The 21,714-nt window shown below is 44.7% G+C and overlaps 1 protein-coding gene, 1 long non-coding RNA gene and 1 pseudogene across 5 annotated transcripts; 1 reads left to right on the forward strand and 2 right to left on the reverse strand.

Moving 5' to 3' along the window:
- Window positions 1–126: 126 nt before the first annotated feature.
- On the reverse strand, window positions 127–6,394 carry LOC113490584 (E3 ubiquitin-protein ligase RBBP6-like). Of its 4 annotated transcripts, XR_003400268.1 has the most exons (7): window positions 6,164–6,394; window positions 5,232–5,371; window positions 4,145–4,323; window positions 3,280–3,383; window positions 2,271–2,606; window positions 2,126–2,183; window positions 127–241 (listed from the first exon to the last, which is right to left on the reverse strand). XR_003400268.1 is itself a non-coding variant. In XM_026867104.1 (6 exons), exons 1-6 carry the CDS (start codon window positions 6,296–6,298, stop codon window positions 440–442), a joined length of 771 nt encoding a protein of 256 aa, XP_026722905.1. In that variant the 5' UTR covers window positions 6,299–6,394; the 3' UTR covers window positions 310–439. The 4 variants fall into 4 exon arrangements, 2 of the variants coding, with proteins under 2 accessions (XP_026722905.1, XP_026722903.1); XM_026867104.1 differs by lacking the exons at window positions 127–241; window positions 2,126–2,183 and adding an exon at window positions 310–475 and having other exon boundaries at window positions 2,430–2,606; XR_003400269.1 differs by lacking the exon at window positions 127–241 and having other exon boundaries at window positions 2,122–2,183.
- A 1,711-nt stretch (window positions 6,395–8,105) lies between these two features.
- Window positions 8,106–10,687, reverse strand: LOC113490585. The gene is made up of 4 exons (XR_003400270.1): window positions 10,586–10,687; window positions 9,952–9,988; window positions 8,827–8,871; window positions 8,106–8,638 (listed from the first exon to the last, which is right to left on the reverse strand). It is a non-coding gene; the product is annotated as an uncharacterized LOC113490585 (long non-coding RNA).
- Window positions 10,688–17,995: 7,308 nt separating this feature from the next.
- The window catches only part of LOC113490581, a 5,932-nt pseudogene continuing 2,213 nt past the window's right edge, over window positions 17,996–21,714 (forward strand).

The raw sequence follows: 21,714 nt of genomic DNA on the forward strand, positions 1-21,714 counted from the left end.
ATTGTAATCTCTGCCGTAGCTGAGCTAGTAACCTGCATACGGAACCCTCTCCCTGCTAATCCCTGGAATCACCCCATCCACTGGGAGAGGGGCAGTGGAGATTCCTCTGGCCAGCCTGCTCCTCCGTTGCGGACATGTAAAGCAGTTACCTGGAAAACGAATGCTCCTTTGGACTCTTCTTTATATTCCATCCCTTCCCGAACCATCTGTGAACTCATCAAGTCTGGACTTTTTCTTTTCCCTGTTAAAATAAATTTGACTGTTATTACAATTACAGCTTGACCTTTATTACAAAAAGACAAAAGAAACAAAACATGGCCAGTATGAGAAAATGCATACTGCTTGCAGATGCAAAGGTGGACATGCTATCTAAGCAAAACCAGTGTAGAATTCTTCCTACAAGTCTTAGGAAAAGTTTTAGGATGACATTTGTCTTCTTTTAGTTTTGCATGTTTACCACCTGCACCCAGAAAGTCTGTTGGAGAAAACACTCTGTCATTTCTGCTGATGTCAGATGCACTCAAGTGTAACTGCCGTCCCACAGGCCATTGAAACACAGACATGAAAACCAGCCCAACTTCATTGAGCCAAACCCCCACTCCTCTTTAAGTCTCATTGTTCTCTGTCAAGCTGCTCCCTAGATAAGGGAGGCCAAAGGCACCCTGCTTGTGTCAGAAATGGCAGCGGGACCAGGGGAGCGACGGTCCCCCTCTCTTGGCTCTGGTGAGGCCGCTCCTCAAATACCGTGTTCAGTTTTGGGCCTCTCGCTACCAGACAGACCCTGAGGGGCTGGAGCGCATCAGGAGAAGAGCAAGGAAGGTGGTGAAGGGTCTAGAGAACAAGTCCTGTGAGGAGCAGCTGAGGGAACTGGGGGCGTTTAGCCTGGAGAGAAGGAGGCTGCGGGGAGGCCTCATAGCCCTCTACAGCTACCCAAAAGGAGGTTGTGGCAAGGTGGGCGTTGGTGTCTTTTCCCAAGTAACAAGAGATAGGAGAAGCAGCAGCCTCCGGTTGCACCAGGGGAGGTTTAGATCAGCTACTGGGGAACATTTTTCCACTGGAAGGGTTGTCAGACATTGGAACAGGCTGCCCAAGCTACCATCCACGGGTAGATGTGGCGCTGAGCGACATGGTTTAGTGGTGGACTTGGCAGTGTTGGGTTATCGGTTGGACTCGATGATCTTAATGGGTTTTTTCCAAACTCGGTGACTCTACGATTCTCCAAAGGAGGTGCTTGTGCCATCGGGATGGCATTTGAATGAGCCATTGGAACTGCTGCTGGTCCTCAAGCTGGTGACGTGTCTGTAGGAGCTGGGTGATATCCTGGAGGAGGGAGAGTGCACCCAGCAGACGGAGCTGCCCAGGTGGAAACTGAGGTTGTGGTGGTACCCCCGGAGGAAGAGGACGTGCAGGGGGGCGTGGAGGATACAAGGGAGGTGGAGGCACCGGCACAGAGAGCGGTGTTGGTGCTGGTAGTGCTGGGCCCTGCGTCCTCTGGGTACGTTGACTGCGTGGGCATCCTTGATTTGAGCTTCTAAAGAAACCCCAGAACACGAGTCACTGTTTGTTACACCCTGCCCTGATTTTAAAGAGGAAGGCAAATGGAGGAGGAGCGTGGTGGCGAGCACTTCTTGATCTCAGCTTCAGCATTTTTCTCCCGCTTTTTGTTCATTTGAGACTACGCTCATTTCTGGGTCCTCATACTTGCCTTCCTCACCCCCAACAAATCCCTCAGTCTCCCCTACTCATAGTCAGTTTGGCAGCTGTGGCTGGAGGCTGCCCGTGCTAAAAGTGACATGTGCCAGGTGCTCCTCTGACACACCTTGACACGCTCAATACTTCACACTTCTGTTCTCAAAGCACTGCACGGACATTAACTTATCTTCTCTCAACCTTCTTTTAACATCTTCCACACATGCTTCCTAGGTTGTTGCCTCATGATGATGTTTTTGACCCGTTCCTGGCCAATTCAAATAAAGCCATTTAATAATTAATTACCACATGTATTCTCCACAAAAATCTGTGCCTACTTATTCCCTTATAAATCAGCTTTTGTGTCCGTTCTGTGTTATGGCGTCGTTTAACAGGTTACAAGCAGCAGTATATTGAATTTCTGTAGCCTACTTACACTTCCCAGTCTGGTCTGCCACTTGCAGAGCGAATTTTGCCGGCTCTCACTGGATGACCTTCAGGCATGGGGAGAGAAAAAAAATCCCTTTCAGTTTACCTGAAGATATTTTTTTAAGAGCAATTTGTAAGTTAAGGTTACTTACCAGTTGTGGGTATTGATCGTCTTTGGAGGCCCAGAAGACTTGGTAATGCTCTCTGACCCAGTCCAGGATCCTGATAGCCCTTGTGAATTGGTGCAAACAGTTGGAAAATAAGCTCTATCAAAACACAAGAATCACTGCATATGGTGAGAGAAAACCTACCTTCTCTTCCCACAAACCGCGGACCGACAGGTGGGAAGGTTGAGGACGTTCCGTGGCAGGCACCCGTGCAGCAGGAAGGGTCAGAGCCACGGGTGCTGGTGGAGGTGCTAGTGGCTGCTGCTGCTGCCTCTGGATAATCTGTGCATAACCAGTGCCATTTTTGAAGTTGTTCACAGCCTAGAGGCAGAAAAACATTTACAAAAAGGTAACATGAACCTTCAGCAGCTTGATGAACAGAAGTCTCCACAGAGTAAAATTACTGGTGTATTCCCATATATACTGTCCTTCCTAAAATAAACCAACATACAGATATCTTCAGATTAGATAGAAGGAAGAAATTCTTCCCTGTGAGGGTGGTGAGGCCCTGGCACAGGTTGCCCAGAGCAGCTGTGGCTGCCCCCTCCCTGGCAGGGTTCAAGGCCAGGTTGGACGGGGCTTTGGGCAGCCTGGGCTAGTGGAAGGGGTCCTTGCCTGCGGCAGGTAGGTGGGACTGGATGGGCTTTAAGGTCCCTTCCAAGCCAAACCCTTCTGTGATATATGAACGCATCCCACTACACACTGGGGTTAAGGATTGGTAACTCAGACTATCTGTATGGAAAGCTCTCCAGTGTTAACACTCAATTTGAAACTGAGTCAATCCTGTTAAACACAAGTGTGAGCTGAATTTGCCAGACTGTCTCTCAAGAGTTGTCAGCTTCTGTAACAGCAGGTAAAGTATTTGCAAAGTAAATTTAGCCTTATTCCATTTAGCCTTGTTTAAGGAGATGTAAATTAATATTTTCTTCCCTTCCAGCTAATTGACTGACTAGACTTTTCTTACAAACAGTTTATCTAAAAGTCACCGCGTTACCTGGCGTAGGAACTTGTTGGCAACTAAAGTATCAGGAGAAACATCTGCCTGATGACATGCTGGGCACGTATGTTCCTCAGAGTCCAGTAATGCTGTTCTAACACCTGGGTATAATCAGAATCATCACATCAGGTTTTAGCTAAACTAAGGAAATTTTGGGGGTTCTATTCAGTTATAAAAGCCTGTAGATGGTTAATGGGTGAATATGGTTCTGAACTGAGAGCATAAATTTGAGAACTGAGAGCATGAAATCTTCAGCAGTGTAAAAAATTTCTCGTATGCAGGAAATAGCTGCCCAGCTGTGATATTTCACTACTGTAACATTTGAAGATGTAGAGTAGGCTGTGTCTTGATGTTTTGACTAGTCTGTTCTCCACTGTCCAGCAGAGCGAGAAGTCACCAACCTCAAGGTTAATGAATAAGACACATCTCCAAAAACCATTAGTAGGTTCAAGTTCTGATAGTTTTAACCAGCTCTCCTGTGGAGAAGAAAGTGGATTAAATGCCTAACGAGCCATTTGCTGCAGACTACAGTAAGTCACCAGCGCTGCCTCTATAGTTTTGTATGAGAGAAATGACTGTGCACAAACTAAATGCATTTGATAACTAATACTGTAATCAGCTGCACCATTACGCACTCTTCTCGTGCTCATCCTTCCACATGTAAAGAGGGTTTAACTAGATGCATAGAAAGGGAAAAACGCCTTCTGCCTTAGTTTTTTCCTTACTACAAGAAGAGTCCTTTCCTATTTGGGGTATACATAAGTAGTAAACAGAGCTGGTAAGAAAGGAACATTACAATCTTTCTGCTTCCAGAAGATCAGGTGTGATGTTTTGAATTAACAAACATGGGAGTAACACTTACATTCATCACAGTAACTGTTTCCGCAGCAGGGAATAATAACTGCATCCGCCATGATTTCTTTACAAATGAAACATAACAGCTCTTCTGGAACACGATTGTCTAAGGAGAAGAGGGAGGAAGAGGATGGCTCCTCAGGTAAAAAGGGATGCTTCTCCTTCTTTCCTCTGGCATAAGCTTCCCTGGAGGGGGATGGGGAAGGAAAAAGAAAAAAGTTACAGATGGGTAAAGGAGAACTTTCCCAAGCTTTTCATTTTGTCCAATGAAGACAGTAGGTGGCATTCTCACTCCAAATTAGACTTCAAAAATGCAGGCATTTAGTTTAAACTACTTTTCTATAGCCAGAGCACTAGAAAAGAGAGGAGGGAACAATTTTCCTTCTGTAGAACTCTTCCCTTCATTGGATCAACTAAGAAATTATCTCAGACTAGAGAAATAATTTTCTGACAGCTAGAGACCAGGTGAAATGAATCCCACCTCTCCTTTGCCAGAGGGTGAATGTAAATCGCAGGCTCAGGATAAAGTCAGGCTCCAGCTAATCATGTTTTATAAATGGAGAAAATCTATGTTACAGCTTCTGCAAAAGGAGATCCATGACAGAAAAACAGAGGTGCTCCCAAGTGCATTTTAAAACAGCCACTCTTGCCAGCACACAATAGTGTTTTCTTAGTTTACAGCAACAGGAAAACATACCTCTGCTTCACACATGGGATTTGATAAACGGCAGAGGGAGAGGGAATCTCAGTCCAACAGCTGTTTGTTAAATTCTGCAAGAAGCCTTACAAAGATAAAACAGGAGCAGAAGGAGCTTTCAAAAAGAATGATGCCACCATAAACACGACGGAGATGTTTTGCAGAAATAGGCATTCTTAGCATACCAAAAGCTTAACCAGCATTCAGGGGCATAAACAGCAGGACTGCTCCATTTTAGTATTAGAAATCGTCACCAATTTTAAGGTTAAGATACAACAACAGTGCTTCTTCCCCCATAATTACAGATGTTGGCCAGCTTGGTGGCATTGCCACTTGGACATTGACACTTGGCTTCTCTACTTCACTTTTTGGTCAGACCAGCTAATTCCATACTCACGCATTAATAATTGGTATGGCATATCTTCCAGTCGGTGTCAGCATTGCGCCCTTCGTATTGGGATCTTCCACCTCCACCATGAAACTCCTGGGAATTCCCGTGCTCTTTCTAAGTCTGCGAACAGACTGAAAATTACTGTCCTGTTAAGAAAAGAAATGCAGACATATCTCAAGACCCACACTTAAAATGGCATTTCAACCACTATTTTAAGCAGCAAAATCTTTCAATCCTCTCCTTTTAGCTAGCCTAAGGGCTGCTTGACTGAAATACTCTTTTCCCCAAATGAATATAGCCAGCATGCTCCAAAGGCCCGAGCAGTGTTCTGAACTCAGTTGATATTCTTTGGCTTAACTTCAGGGTCCTGAAATATCCCCCAGCTCACCATCCTCTCAGAGGAGAGGCACAAACCCCCACCTCCTCCAAAGGGCAGTTCAGAGGGAGAGCTTAATGCAGGGCTCTGGATTGGCCACTGGGGAAACCGATATTCCCCATCTACACACAAAGGTTGAATTCAGAGCTGATGCCCGTGTGTTCAGTGAGTAACCTTAAATGGCATGAATACTCAGCCAGAGACTTGTGTAATTATAACACGCAAATATTCAATAGTTGGGGCCAAGAGAAATGTCATTTTTTCCTACAAAATACTAAAAAATGCAAACTGTCATTAAAAAGAGTTAAGACAAAAAAAAAAACCTGCAGTAACATTGAAATATATAAAAATATGCATTAAAGTTCACAGAGAAAGATCTATGGACAGTTGTAATGTCTATGACCTCGAAGAAAGAAAATTTCCCATTGAAATCTCCAGCTTTCCCTCTGTATTTCAGCCCAAGAGAAACAATTCCTCATAGGGGGTTCATGTAATTGCTGTGTAACTGCCAAGGTAAAACAATTAAAAACCAAGTGTCACCAGAAGTCCCCCACAATCTTACCCCATTTGTTGGACAGTTCTTTATATAGTGGCCAGGTTTTCCACAGCGAAAGCAAATATAGGATGGTGGAGGTGTAGCCAAGGGTTTCTTCGCGTAACTAAAAGGGTTTGGGGAAAAAAAGAAAATGGTATGCATGCATCTCTCTTGTTCCAACAACTATCTCTACAATGTTTCCACAGTCTTCAAAGAACAGACAGGACTTTGCCAACACTTACTGGACTGGATCATACTGATGGCCAGACTGGATCATCATGGCTCGTATTTTATCTTCTTCAGAAGCATTGGCTTCAGCCAGACTGCCAGTCTGTTTAACAGGTAATTATTGGACACGCACATTAGAAGCACATTTAAGCTCCCCCGCCAAAGACTCACCCAACCCTGTAAAAAGCAGCCCGGCAGTAGATGGGGTTGCACAAAAGCAACTGCTTGTGTGAGCCAGAGCTGTCCCAGAGGTGTTCTGGGGAGCCCTTACACCATCACACGGTGTCTCTGGGCCTGTGAACCTGCTTGGAAGGAGCATTTTTGGGCACTCATACCCTGAGGCTCTGTTTGTACCTTACAGAAAGACTTGTGTAACCAGTCCAAATGTCTTCCAAGTGGACTGAAGCTATGTGTAGACAGAATTACATTATCTACTAGTTTTAAACGGATCCTTGAGCTCCAGAGTATTGAAAGTAGAAAATCTCCACTGTACATTCAATTGAGAGGGATGTATGCAAGTATCAGTGTTTATATTTTGCAGCATTAAAAGGACATACAACTTAAGAGTTGGGGAAGTTGCTTTTGCTTGCTGAAATTCAGCTTCAGACACAGAAGCATTAAGAGGAATAAAGATTTTTACAACTCCTCAGCAAGACAGAAGATTCTTTTCAGTAGAAATTTGCCCATCATGCGCTGTAGACAGCCCAAACTGCATGTCCGCTGCCTACTCAGTTCTTCACGTTAAGTGATTTAACTTCGGTCAGCACAACCTGCAGGCTTTTCCCTGTTTGCTCTGTTCTAACACAAAAATTGTCAGAACCCTACACAGAACTAGACCTTCAAATTATCGAGGCCAGATGATTTTTTGCAAGTAGCATTTGTTCCAGTGTTCTCATTGCACACTAGTCCAGATACCAGCAAGCTTTAAGGGAGGGATGTAAAGGATACGGACTTCCAAGCACCCGTCATTGAGACCAACCCCCCATGGCTTTGATTTTATATGCATTCATTCGCAAAAGCAACCCACTAGTTTCAACAGTTTCTTAAATGGTCGTTTCACAGACACAACAGCAACATAATCCTGATCGACAGCTATGAAACCCCTTCCATCAACATTTACAGAAAACTGTACAGATACTTGATGAATTTGTTTAACCCCGGACAGTTTACAACACGTCCAAACCCCACAAAGCATCACTAGGCACAGACCACAATTCAAATATGGAATTTTGTACAAGGTAATAATAAAACAGAAAACTTGTCAACACGCTGCCTCCACACCAAGCCCGCCTGCACTAAGGAGGTTGGAGTATAACAGTTTGGAGCTGCTTTACATTACATTCCTGCCTTTCTCTGAAATACGTACATTTTCTCAAAAGCTTAAACGTGTCCAGCACTTGGCCAGCTTCTCACATTTTAAAATCAAACTTCACATGAGTTTACAGAACAAAGGATGTGTTTAGGGACAGCACTAACGGAGACCAGTTTCTTCTGTTGACTACTTTCCATAGCAACCATTGGGTTTTTTTCCCCAAACATACACAATTTAATTCTGCAGTGGGAGAGGGAAGAAGACAGTGGGAAGAGATCTCTCTTTCTTGGAAAGTAACGCCAGCCTTTATTTTCAGAAGACAGAACTAGCTCCTCTGCATTAGGCCACGCCTCCTCTATTCTTTAGGACGAGTAATTTAATTGGCTTGTACTACGCCTTTTCACAAAGGGCAGCCACTAGTGCTTTCCCAGACAAAGTCACACATTGTTGAGAAGAAAACACAAGCAGTTCCATAGCAAACCATGTCATTACAACAGCTTCAGAAGGTCACCTCTGCTAATACACTGCACTCACACATTGGTATATTCCCGCAAACAATTAGGCACATTTACACAATTTACACAGTCTGCATTCAAAAAAATTAGGTTGTGTTGTCCACTCTCCATAGACTACAAGTTATGAAACTGTGCAGCTTTCAGAGAGTGGATCTATAACTGCAGTGACTAGAAACCAACAGTAGCCACGCAATTGTCCGTGTTACAGAAACGTTTCTATTTTGGCTGTTGCAAGCCCCCCCTGAAATGTCCATGACTTGCAGCCAGTTAAATTATTCTGCGAATATTATGTCAGTCTCCAACACAAAATTAATAAAAGGTCTGAGAAACAGTAAACAGCTCCTGAAGTGCTGCTTCTTTGTGTCTTGAAGATGAGCAATAATGCAACATTACATTGAGGGACTCCCCTGCTATCTTCCCAGACTGGGAACTACTCTTTACGGGACACTATGGAAATATATACACATCTTGAAGTTAAAACCAATACTGTAAATGATTAAAAATTAAGTTTTGTTCACATTATAACAGTTATCCAGTTATACACCACCGTACAAGATTTAAACATATGAAGCAAGTGGGATTTTTTGTTGTTGTTGGTGGGTTTTTTTAAGCCTTTGACAAGAATATACACATACCTTAATGAGCTGGGCCAGAGGAGTGGGTGCAGAAGAGTCCTCAATCTGTTCACAAAAAATTAAACGCATATTCAAGTTGTCCAATCAAAACATAGCAAAAGTTAACCTCTACTGTAGTCTGAAAGTCTGCACTATATCCTCTGAGTGTCATGGAAAGAGTCATTTCCAACCGAATGTAATTGTATTGGTTCAAAACAAAGTCCAAAGCTATGACAGCTGCAGAGGGCCTACGTGGTTCATGAGAAGCAGCTAAACTCAGTGGGCTGGGTTTTAGATATTTGCATTTGCAGACAAACTATGAAACTAAGCCGTTTTATTGGATAAAGTGGAAAGATCAAATGCAGAATTTTGGAATACCAATTTGGGTACCAACAACATTTAAACTCACAGTAATCTGACAGAGACCTTCATGTACTCAGTGGGGGACAAACAACATCACTTCAGTCATACAGCTTTAGGAATAAATACTCAAGTATTTCAGGACACGGGAAGGAATCTTAGCTACACAGAACTGTCCTCAAAACCTAGGGGATATGTTGATTTTGGGATTTCTTGGAACCACCAAGTCAAAAGTAAGAAAAAGTACCAAGTGGCACAACAACTGTTTCTCAGTGCATTTTGATAACATCTTCCAAAACTGTTAGGCAAAGAAAGTACTTAAAAACAAAAGCTAAGTGATACAATGCAAAAATGGCAAAAAAATACACTCCAAACAATTTTAATTGCAAGAAACAACGAGCACACAACAGTCTCTACAAACATACTAGTTCTAGATAGACGGATGTAGAACAGAGCACCAACTGAACTGTGCAAACCTTGAAACCTACATGATCTAGACACTATTCTACATTATCTGTACAACACAAAGTCACCCAGGAAATATTCCAGCATATTCAATATGAAACACAATGCCTCACTTGGCACAAATACCAATATTCACATTAGAACTGTGCAAATGATGGCATTACTCAGTGTTCACTGTGCTGTGAATCAAATATATGGTCTCCACAACATACATTATGTCTCACTGAAAAACTTCATGTTTGGCAGATTAATATGAGGCTACATGGTTTAAAACTAAGTGCAATGTGTAGGAAAAAAGTGTGAGATTGTGTTTTTACGTACTGCTTTGGATGTTCCACTTGCTGGCTCAGTTCGAGTTCTAGAAGAAGAAATAAAGGGGATGAGAACTCAGAACAAAGCACTTGCACCCAGCCAAAATCAGTGAAAGCAGATTCTAAAACCTAAACTTCAAGACATTATGTTCTGATAGTCTGGTGAATGTGGAAATGTATTTGTACACATAAACCAAATCCCAAATCCCATTTCTGGTTTGTCAGCAATTACTGTAAGACTTACAGCTCTAGAACACAACAGTGCCAGAGGAAGTCCTTTGACATTTTGTCTCTGCTGTGTAAGTATCAAAACGATGAAGTCTGTGCTACAGCTTTGTGCTCTTAAATAATCAACCATCAAATTAGCGACTGTTGCCCTTTCCTCTAGAGCCAGTATGCAAAAAAGCCAGATTGGAGGCATAAGAATATCTGCCATATCCCACCCCGCCTCCCCCAAATGCAAGACACAGTCAAACACTGACAAACAGACTCTTCTGAGATGGGAACATGCGTATCTGTCTTTACTATAAAAACAAGAGAAAGAAGATAGATGCAAGCTGAGTGCCTCTCTAAACCAATCTCCATAGAAAAGGCTAAGAGACCGTAACCCCTCACAGAGACTGCAATGCTTTACGGGTACTTACAGAACTTGTGTTTTGCTGGTAGTTTTACCTCCTCTAACAGGGACTCTTCTAACAATTACTGAGGAGTTCTTAGGAATCAGAGCATTGTCATCTGTGTATTCTGAAAACAACACCAATACAGAAGAAAACATGAGTCAGTTTGTAAGAATATTAATATGTAATTACATAGCACTTGAGAGAATCCCGTCACAGACAGGAAAGCAAAATTTTATATCAAACACCAGCAGCAAAACCTTTTCCATTCTTTTCAAACAGTTTGGATGCCAGCAGCAAAATGATCTCAGAGGTCACTAAAGGAGAGTGTGCTCATGCATGAGGTTCTTTCCTGACCTGCCCTAAGTTGCTTTTGCTTCTGCTGGGCTACAAACCCAGGAGATCTTTGGAGAGAAACAAACCACAGCAAAGTCTCACTCGCATAAACCAGATTCTAAATTCTGACCAGCTTGCCCTGCAACAAAGCAGGTACTTGGCTAAAGCACGAAAACTCTGCCCCATTGCTTTCCAAGCTGTTCACTCAAAACGATTCCCCCGTGCTGCGAGTGCTGGGGACTGACAGAACACAGAAGAGAGCTGCCATCTCTCTGTTTCTTGGAGCTTCATCCATCGACAGCCACACGGACAGCTGCTCAGTGCTGTACCTTCACATGGAAATGGGACTGGCAGGGCTAGAGTTTGGATCACAGAAACCAGAGGGGGGTTTTGAGCTTGCTTTCACAGGTAGGGCAGAATGGGCTCCAACTAAAGGGGTGTCTCCTCTCTTAAGCTAGTCATCTAGTTTGAATAAGCCAAACGGACGTGAATTCTTTCAATTCACTTTTTGCAGGGCAGAGAGACTCAAATGAAATCAATTACAAGCCTTCTGAAAAGCCTTTTGAAACCAATGTGTGACTGAGGGTCTCCGTGATTTGCCACGGCTTACACCGTGTTAATCTTTTAAAGAGGAGGAGCTACCCGAGACAGTTGGACTGAGTAGGCTTCAAATGTAAAGACCTCTCCATGAGTAAGCTTCAAACGTAAAGACGTCTCCATGAGAAGGGTTTATATATTGTATTTACACAAGCTGGATAGGACTAAATGTTTTAAAGCGCCATCAGCAGCCATTCCCTGTAATCTGCCTACAGTCCTAACTACTAAAAACCCTTACCTCTGGAGGCCAAATCAGAACAATGGCCCAAAAGCCAAAGTTGCTGTGAAAGTACTACTAATGACAGAACCCGAAGCTTTTACAGAAGTCATACCCTGAAACCAATGCCTAGAGCTCTGCTCAAATGGGGAATCTCGCCATCATGCAGCCACCTGTCAAGACAGGCCTGCGCCGGGACTTTCTGATGTCGGAGGAGCTCAAACAGCACCGAGGCTGACAAGCAACGGGGCTGTAATGCCAGTGGCAGCTCTGGAAGCCCAAAGCAGCTGTTTCCACCTGCTGAATGGTGTCATACAGAGTGTTCTTTCTGGTCCAGATCACAAACCACTGGACTGAGATTTCAGAGGCGCAGGATAAGCAACAGTGGCTTCAAAAAAGGCAGGAGTTTGCTAGGCCTGTGCCCCGCTGAGGGTTGTGGTAGGTCTGCAGAAGATTGCAGGTGGCAGCACCTCTCCGCGAGGGAGGCTGCATATATGAGGACAGCAACCAGTGCGCTTCTTCGCCAGTTCTGCAAGCCTGCAGAGGTCAGCTGGAACATGCACAACAGGTGTATGAGGCAAAAAGGGGAATGGGTCCTCTTTTTGTATTTTGTGACAATTCTTTGACCATTAGAAGAGAACCATTGACATCTGCCTTCTGAACAGACTGTCTTTGCATGCAGATATATATATAGAGAGAGATGCATGCTTGTTTTCCATCCACTTGTGAAGTGCACAGGGAGGAGACCTCCAGCCATCTAACAGCAGACTGATAGAAAAATGAATTCCCCTTACAAGTCAATCAGTACACATTTAAATGGATCAGCTGAAAACAGAAGAGTGACAATAGCCTGGTAAGGTAAAAGCTTTATTTGCACAGGGCAATTATCATGGCACCTATCTGTGTGGGGGACGAAGTATCCTCCCACTAGCTTGGTCACCGAGGCAGAGATTTTGTGGAAGAGGGTTTACAAAAGTGGAGTACGCTGCCGAGGTAGTTCTGTGAAGGGACCTGGCACCTGTTGGCTTTCATACATTTGATTTTCCTTCGCCTCAATTCATTGAGTTCATTTTGGTGATGAAATTGGTGTCAGTGGTGAAATCTGGTGAAGTCAAACAATGTTGACTTAAAAGTTAGCTTTTTTGTTTTTAAATAGGAAAGGACTAAATAGGAAAGGACTAAAGCTGGAGCATTATTCCTGAAGTCCTTGGAAATTTATGTTTGCTCTCTTTAACAGCTGCCAGCTTAGCCTAACAGCTCTCAGACAAAACTGGCATCTGCCAGCAGGAACCTGTTCCCCGCAGGCAGCAGCATCCCCTAGCAGAGCCTTGGCAGGCACTAGAAGCTGAGAAGCAGTGTCACTCTGCCTAGCCACGACTCCACATCTGCAGGATGAGCAGTGACATCACACTCAACAGGGCTACTTTTGACAGTTGTCCAAGCAGAGCTCCAACAGAAATGTTCAACAAAGATGGAGCCAACACCATCGTTGATTCCTACTCCCTTCTAGCACAAAGCTTGTTTTACTGCCAGTGATGGCCAGTAAGTGGCTACAGGGGGGGCTTTGGCAAGCACTACCCATTGCACATTGAGCAGGAAGTCTTCTACGCCCGGATCCCTGTCTAACAAACAGATCGGAATGGCTCCGTGAGGTCCCCACACACGCCACAGCCACCAACGGTGGCCGAAACGCACTGTCCCTTCCCACCCCACCGAATTGCTGGCACTGCTCGCCCTCCCGGTTCCCCATACGCCACTGGGACAGGCCGCGGGCTGACTCACACCACATGGGGACAAGCCCCAGAGAGCAGCGTGTGGTCCCGCAGGTCGCAGCTGCCACCAGCCGGGCAGTGCCCGAGGCCCCGCGCCCGCCACCCCCACGCACCTTCGAGCCTTTGTGGCCAGGGGGTTGGGGCGGCCGTGGTGGGAGCTGGGGCGGTACCGGCACTGGCGGCAGCTCCCCCCTGGTCGCCTGAGGAGGGACCCTCCGGCGCCTCCTGACCCGCCGGGACTCTGCTTCTGTCTTGAAGTAAGGAGGAGAGCGGGACGGAACAGCAAACCCGGCTGCCGAGGCCGGGATGGGGGTTCCAGGGGCCTTCGGCACTAAAGGCAGCGACCCCCGGGAGAGGTTTGCCCGCAGCGGCAGCGCTGCCTGGAGCACTGAGAGAGGGGAGGCAGTGGAGTGAGGTGTGACCACAGGGGCTGGAGGTTTATAGACAGGCTCACTTTGGGGTCCATGTCTCCGTGTGCCTCACTGCTCAGATCTAAACGGCTGAGGTGGAAAACGGAGTTTAAAAGTTAATATGTCACCATTAGGTTGTTGAATGTTCATTAAGCTATTGCTCCAGTGGCTAGAAGCTGTCCTACAGCTTCTACTAACCTGGCACTTGACAGGATGTTTTCCTCTCTCAGCACTTATCCCCAGACACACCCCAAAGCCCTGTTTCCAGTTTCCCAACACCCCTTCTGAAAGTGAGCCTTACACAGAATTGCAAAGCTTTTGACTTGACCGAGGTGAGTGTAATTTTTCTTAAATAATTTGCTTAATCAAGTAGGCAGTGAATGCTATAAAAATGCAGGATTAACTAGCAGTTTAAATGGTTTGTGATCTTTCTGTGCAGTACTGCATTATTCTGGTCTGCCTTGATGGTTAAAGGGCCAGAGCTCTGACGCAGGGAGTCATTAAGGTTTGGTATCCACATGCTTTACTAGAAACAGAGCTTAAGTTCCAGCTGTTCCCCTGGTTAGACTCTGTCTTGAAAACCAACCTCTGACATCGGATCCAGTTTCTTCATTCAGTACGTTAAGGTTGTTACCAAACTAGTTTGTTCAAGAGGCTTTGGCATCTTGGGAATTTTTGTTTGGTTGTTTTGTTTGTTTCTAAAAAGCAAGCCTTGCAACTTTTTTTCTTGGGGCTCTGATGAAACATGTCTGTAATAATGTTCTGGGTTTTTTTAAGTTACTTTGAGTCGCTTGGCAACTAGGGATGGAGGAGTGTTTCCTCTCTGGCAGCATAATGCTGTGCTGCTGGCCATGGAGCCTGTTTCTACTGAAATTGGGGCATTTATGTTTAGTAGTTACTGTGCCAGTAGTTTGACCAGCAATAGCTTAGGGACTACTATTGGAGAATCAGTTTAGATTTTGGTTTTCCTGAAAGCTGATTTATGTGTTTTTTGCAACCAGGTTGTCTGCATTATCAACTGACTGCTCAACTTAGCTCTCCTTCTTCTGCATCAAACCTGCATAGTGTTCATACTGAATTGTTGATTAATTCCCCTGCCCCTGCAGAAGCAATAGAAGTTTTGGAAAACCACTAATTGCTTTGCTTAGAACTGCTTCTTTTTGTCTTGGTAACAATAACTTTATGGGGTGGCTTAAGCAGCTTCTGCAGGAACAGAAGATACAAGCTGCTGAGCGGAACTCAAAAGCATGAAGACATTTCAACAAAAGCAGATTTTCTTTCCTATATTTTTAACTCCTTACTCTTCCCCTTAATCCTTGAGGTGGTTAAAAAAAATCTCAGATACCATGGTGGTATTCATCACTTAAAAACCAAACTAAAGTCAAACATGAAAAATAATTCTCAAGTGCAGTTTTCTCTCACTGTGGAAAAATCTGTATAAACCATTTTAATCTTTGTACATTTAGAATTGCCTTTCATTCAGTTGTTTATTTCAGAAAAAAAAACCACTCTAATTTGCTTTAAATTTCTCCTCAGTTTATATTCCAGGCTGAGGTTGGCCTCTGCCATTGCCTTCCATGAAGAGGCCTTGTGCAGATGCCCCCAGTGCTGGAACCCCTTAAGCCCAGCAGACAACGTGCCAGTTTATTACGTTGCTGTTGCTCAGCTTTGAAAGCAGCAGTTTGAATAACTCGGGTCACATCCTGATTTGTCAGGAGGTGTAGAACCTCCTGTTTGGTCTGCGCTGGCAGCACTAATGACAAATAATGCGTTCTGTTTGAGAGCTGGTGAAAAATACAGAAATATTTCTAAGATGCGAACAGCTGATGGATTGTGGCTGTGTGCTTCCAGCTGTGGTAGATTTATATGATGATTTAACCCTTCAAGACACTTTGCTGTTTACTCCCAAGCTTCACTTGCCTCTTTATCTGCACTCTTGGAGCAGGGGGAGCTCTGTGGATTAAGGGGTTGTCTGGGGGCCAGCTTGTGGCCAGTTTCTAGTGATTTACCTAATTTTAGTGAAAATGATGAAAGACTCGGGTAATTATGCTTAGTGTATAGATGTATTTTGTGGCCTTAAGCCACAATAAAGGCCTAGAGCTTTTACTCTCAAAAGTAATTCTTAGTCTGTAGAGGTGAGCTGTATTTTTTGACCTTTCCTTCAGGTCAGCTGTGCACATTCAGATTGCTCCAGGTAGTAGTTTATCCTGGGACACAGCCGTTGGGCTGTGGGACCACCTTAGCTTGCTGTGTGTGGCCTGTGTGCTCAGCAAGCAGTAAATGAGAAGCAAGATACTAGATTTTGCATTTATCAGGTAGCTTTAGCTGTACCGGTGTCCTATACATCGAATTTCAGTGTTTGAGTTTTATTTGCTCTTCTATTGTTTCTCCTTTCATGAAGAAACCACTGGCCTGCACTGTCGCACACTTGCTTCCTTGGAAATGTTAATTATTTACAATTAGCTATTTAGGGTACTTAAACTGAATCTGTTGCTTCCCAGTTCTTTTAGCCCACGGTTCGGATGTGCAGCAAGACAGCTTTCTGGCTGACTTCCAGTCTGGCTGCAGCTTTTCATGGGGCAAAGAGGTTGCTGGTAGTTGGTCATCAGATTTCCTTTCCCACTTCAAAAAAGTTGATCTTGGAGGCGCTGTGTGCATTAGCTTTTTCTTCCAGAAAGAAATTTATGAGACAACTTGGATATAGTGACTGAAGATCCCACTGGGCAATAACATTGCTTCAAATCCTCTATTAGTGTTGCCAGGTTTATTTTTTTTAATTGCAGTGGAGCAGAGTTTTGAATAATCATTAAGGCATTTGCATAGAACTTATTTTTATCCCAGACAGCAGTGGTCTGTGTAAAACCATGAGGAGTCAGACAATTGTCACTATTAAACATCTGTGTCCACATCAATTTTGTATGGCTTGATTTTTGCTGGGTGATTTCTTGGAGCTGTGGCATGATAATTTTATAGTTGGTGAGCTTTACATACAGTGACAAAAAGAGCAACAATCCTGTGCTTTAAATTCTTAGGGGGGAGAGGGGCAGGGCTGGGCTGTCTCAGCTGTAGCCAAAAGAGAATCCCTAAAGTGGATGCAGTCTTAAAAAAAATTAATAAAGCATTCCCCTGAACAGGACAGGTTATTTTGCAGTGTTGTGTTGCCAAGCAGGTTTGCCTTTCCACAGGCTTCTCCCTTGAACTTCAAGGTCCAGCTGTCTATTTCTATGAAGTTTGGTTTGAAAAAAGTTATCTCCAGGGCTTTGGTTGTGCTGTACAGGCATGGCGCCCTGAATTTCTTTCTTGATTTCTTACCTGTGCTGAGAGATTAGAAAAATATTTCCCTATTCAAACCTTTTGCTTTCTGTCTTTTCCTTTTGCTGGGGCCTGGATTTCCTAAATAAACTAAATAAACTGTCTGGATAGTCAAGGCAGGGAGATTCGCAACCTTGAGAAAATAATAACAAAAAAGCCCAAAGACCCAATCTGAAAAGAATGCTTAGGGTTTTCTTTTACTACTAGTGTAGTAAATGACTGCTGTCAGCAAAGTCTGGGCGAGAGTGTGGGCTGTACTCGTGCATGTGTGTACGTCCAGATTTTTCTGCTCTCTGCCGCAGCACTACCATTTCCTAGCCATTGTTCTTGTCCTATCTTCCCCTCCCTGCAGCCATTCTAAACTACTTCCTCTAATCCACTGGCATTAATTGCACAGTCTGAGATGAGGTAGATGTGCCGCTGGCAATATCTAAAGAAAACAGACTCTGTTGCCTAGACATCTCTTACTTCTGTAAACACCAAACAATGTCTAAAAACTGGTGTTAAAACGGCTGTCGTGATAGAGGTAACATCCAGAAACCCAAGATGGCAGAAAAAAATTAGGAAATACCCCTTCAGTCTTCTTTTGTAATCCTCTACCAGGGAATGTTCCCCACAGTATATTTCTTAGCACTTGAAGCACGCTTTACTGAAAGGGACCTGGTCGTGAATTCTGAGTGTAGCTATGTATTATGGTGCGGTTGGACAGAAATGTGTAATTAGAAAACTAAACCAATTTCATTTTATTAAATAAATGAATAACATTGTTCTTTGCCTTCCAGTCTGCAGAAGCATGGACATTCACAACAGTCTGACCCGGCTGAACACGCTGGAGAACTGCACTTGCAAATCTTGCTGATGTTTAAAAGCAAGCCTGAAGATTTCCGTGAGCTCAGCTTTCCTAAACTGACTATGGTTTTAGACTATTTGCTTCTTTTTTGTGTGCGTGGCCTGATGAGTTTAAAGGGACTTTTCCCGACCTCACTGTGAGTCGAGGAACTCTGTTTTTTAACTCGGCGCTGATCATTCTTGAGATGGTTCACCTGAAGGAGATCGGCCTCCGTTAACCTGATGGATTTTACTCGAGGCTCTGTGCGGATGGAGAAGAACAATGAATTATGTGTGTGATGGTGAGGGCTGCTATAAGGGAAAACCAATTCCAGTTCAGCCAGACACTGTACAGTCTCCACCCCGTATTCCATACCATTTACGTTATGCCCAGGTCCCACATAATATTCATTTATCCGTTCCATAAGGTTTCTTCACTCCTCCAGATGTTCAGTGACTTGGCTACCATCTGTCAAGATAGATGTTCAGGACAGAACTATGCTTGACTGTTGGACTCCAGCACCGGCTAGGTTTGGGTCATCGTTGCACTCATCTGGTTCACTCTTTGTCGTTCCTACTTCCTCCATCACTTCCTGCAACATACAACTCATCCCACAGATTACTTTCGCCCCAAGGTTAAATGTCCTTGAGGCACACACTGAGTAGTCCCATCCTCCCGCATTACCCACCAATTACATCCAGGTCCCTGAGCAAAGACAATCCCACGAGTGGGCTTGCCTTTTCCCAAGGGAGGAGCAATCCACACTGCCTTCCCCAGCCATTTCCCTGTGTGTACTACAGGGACCTTATCTCCTCCCACAGTATGAAGGGGGTTTGTTTGGGCAGGATCAGGACGGTTAACAGATCCTCTGGTATTAATTAGCCAAGTGGCTTCTGCTAAATTAATATCCCAGTGCTTCCATCCCCCATTGTCCAATGCTCTCAACATAGTCTTCAACAGTCCATTATATCTTTTAATCTTTCCAGGTGCTTGTGAGTAATAAGGAATGTGATACACCCACTCAATGCCATGTTTCTTTGCCCAGGAGTTTATAAGATTATTTCAAAAATGGGTCCCGTTGTCTGATTCGATTCTTTCAGGAGTACCATGCCGCCATAAAATTTGCCTTTCAAGACCCAAGATGGTATTTTGGGCAGTGGCATGATTTACAGGGTACGTTTCAAGCCAACCCTTAGTTGCTTCTACCATGGTGAGTATGTAGCGTTTGCCTTGGCGTGTTCGTGGCAGTGGTCCAATATAGTCAATCTGCCAGGCCTCACCATATTGAAAACTCATCCATCATCCTCTGTTCCAGGAAGACTTTACTTGTGTGGCTCGCTTGATTGCAGCACATGTTTCACATTCGTGAGTGACCTGTGAGATGGCCTCCATGGTCAGGTCCACCCCTCGATCACGAGCCCATCTGTATGTTGCATCTCTGCCAAGATGCCCTGATGTTTTGTGGGCCCATCGAGCTACAAACAGCTCACCCTTATGCTCCCAGTCCAGGTCCAGCCCAGCTACTTCAATTTTGGCAGCTTTGTCTGCTTGCTCATTGTTTTGATGTTCTTCAGTGGCACGCCTTTTGGGCACATGAGCATCTACATGACGCACCTTTAGAGCCACGTTTTCCACTCGGGCAGCGATGTCCTGCCACAATGCAGCAGCCCAGATGGGTTTACCTCTGCGCTGCCAATTGGTCTTCTTCCACTCCTGTAGCCACCCCCACAGGGCATTAGCCACCATCCAGGAGTCCGTGTAGAGATATAGTACTGGCCACTTCTCCCGTTCAGCAATCTTTAGGGCTAGTTGGATTGCTTTTACTTCTGCAAACTGACTTGACTCTCCTTCTCCTTCAGTGGCCTCAACGACTTGTCTTGTGGGACTCCACACAGCAGCTTTCCACTTCCGATGGCTTCCTACCACACGACAGGATCCATCAGTAAAGAGAGCATAATGCCTCTCATCTTCTGGTAACTTGTTATATGGCGGTGCCTCTTGGACACGAGCCACCTCCTCAGGCAACACTCAAAAATCTCTACCTTCTGGCCAGTCCATGATCTCTTCCAGGATCCCTGGATGGTTGGGTTTCCCTAGTCGAGCCCGTTGCGTGATCAACACTACCCATTTACTCCAGGTAGCACTGGTTGCATGGTTTGTGGAAGGGATGTTTCCTTTGAACATCCAATGTAATACAGGCAACCGTGGTGCCAAGAGGAGCTGTGCTTCTGTACCAACAACTTCTAAAGCAGCTCGAATCCCCTCATATGCTGCCAGTATCTCCTTTTCAGTGGGAGTGTAGTGGGCTTCTGATCCTCGATATCCCTGGCTCCAAAATCCTAATGGTCGACCTCGGGTTTCACCTGGTATCTTCCGCCAGAGGCTCCATGTGAGTCCATGCTCCCCAGTTGATGTGTAAAGTATATTTTGCACAGCTGGTCCTGTCTGAACAGGCCCAAGAGCTACCGCCTGAGTTATCTCTTGTTTGATGTGCTCAAAGGCTTGTTGCTGCTCAGGACCCCACTGAAAATTGTTCTTCTTTCGGGTCACTTGATAGAGAGGGCTCACAAGCTGACTGTAACCTGGAATATGCATCTTCCAGAATCCCACAAGTCCTAGGAAAGCTTGTGTTTCCTTCTTGTTGGTCAGTGGAGACATAGTTGCTATCTTGTTAACAACATCCAGTGGCACATGACGGTGTCCATCTTGCCATTTTATTCCCAAGAACTGAATCTCTTGTGCTGGTCCCTTGACCTTGCTGTTCTTTATGGCAAACCCAGCTCTCAGAAGAATCTCAATTACTCTTTGTCCTTTCTTGAACACTTCTTCTGCCTCAATGCCCCACACAATGATGTCATCAATGTATTGTAGATGTTCAGGGGCATCACCCTTTTCCAGTGCAGTTTGAATTAATCCATGACAAATAGTGGGGCTGTGCTTCCACCCCTGGGGCAGTCGATTCCAGTTATACTGGACACCCCTCCACATGAAAGCAAACTGTAGCCTGCACTCTTCTGCCAAAGGAATTGAAAAGAATGCATTGGCAATATCGATCGTGGCGTACCACTTGGCTGCCTTTGACTCCAGTTCATATTGGAGCTCTAACATATCTGGTACAGCAGCAGTCAGTGGTGGTGTCACTTCATTCAGGCCATGATAGTCTACTGTTAACCTCCACCCTCCATCAGACTTTTGCACCAGCCATATTGGGCTATTAAAAGGCGAATGTGTCTTACTGATGACACCTTGGTTCTCCAGTTGACGAATCAATTCTTGGATGGGAGCCAGAGAGTCTTGGTTTGTACGATACTGCCGTCGGTGCACGGTCTTCATAGCAATTGGCACCTGTTGTTCTTCAACTTGCAACAGTCCCACAACAAAAGGATCTTCTGAGAGGCCAGGCAGATTAGACAACTGTTTTACCTTTTCTGTATTGACACTGGCCACACCAAAAGCCCATCGGTATCCTTTTGGGTCTTTGAAGTATCCCCTCTTGAGATAGTCAATGCCCAAGATGCAAGGGGCTTCTAGGCCAGTTACAATGGGATGTTTTTCCCACTTGTCCCCAGTCAAGCTAACCTCGGCCTCCAATACTGATCGTTCTTGACAGCCCCCTGTCACTCCTGAGATCCAGATAGGTTCTGCCCCTCTATAACTTGATGGCATTAGTGTACACTGTGCCC

The sequence above is a fragment of the Athene cunicularia genome, unplaced genomic scaffold (genome assembly GCF_003259725.1).
Source record: "Athene cunicularia isolate RWA unplaced genomic scaffold, athCun1 SCF_15, whole genome shotgun sequence".
NCBI classification, from domain to species: Eukaryota; Metazoa; Chordata; class Aves; order Strigiformes; family Strigidae; genus Athene; species Athene cunicularia.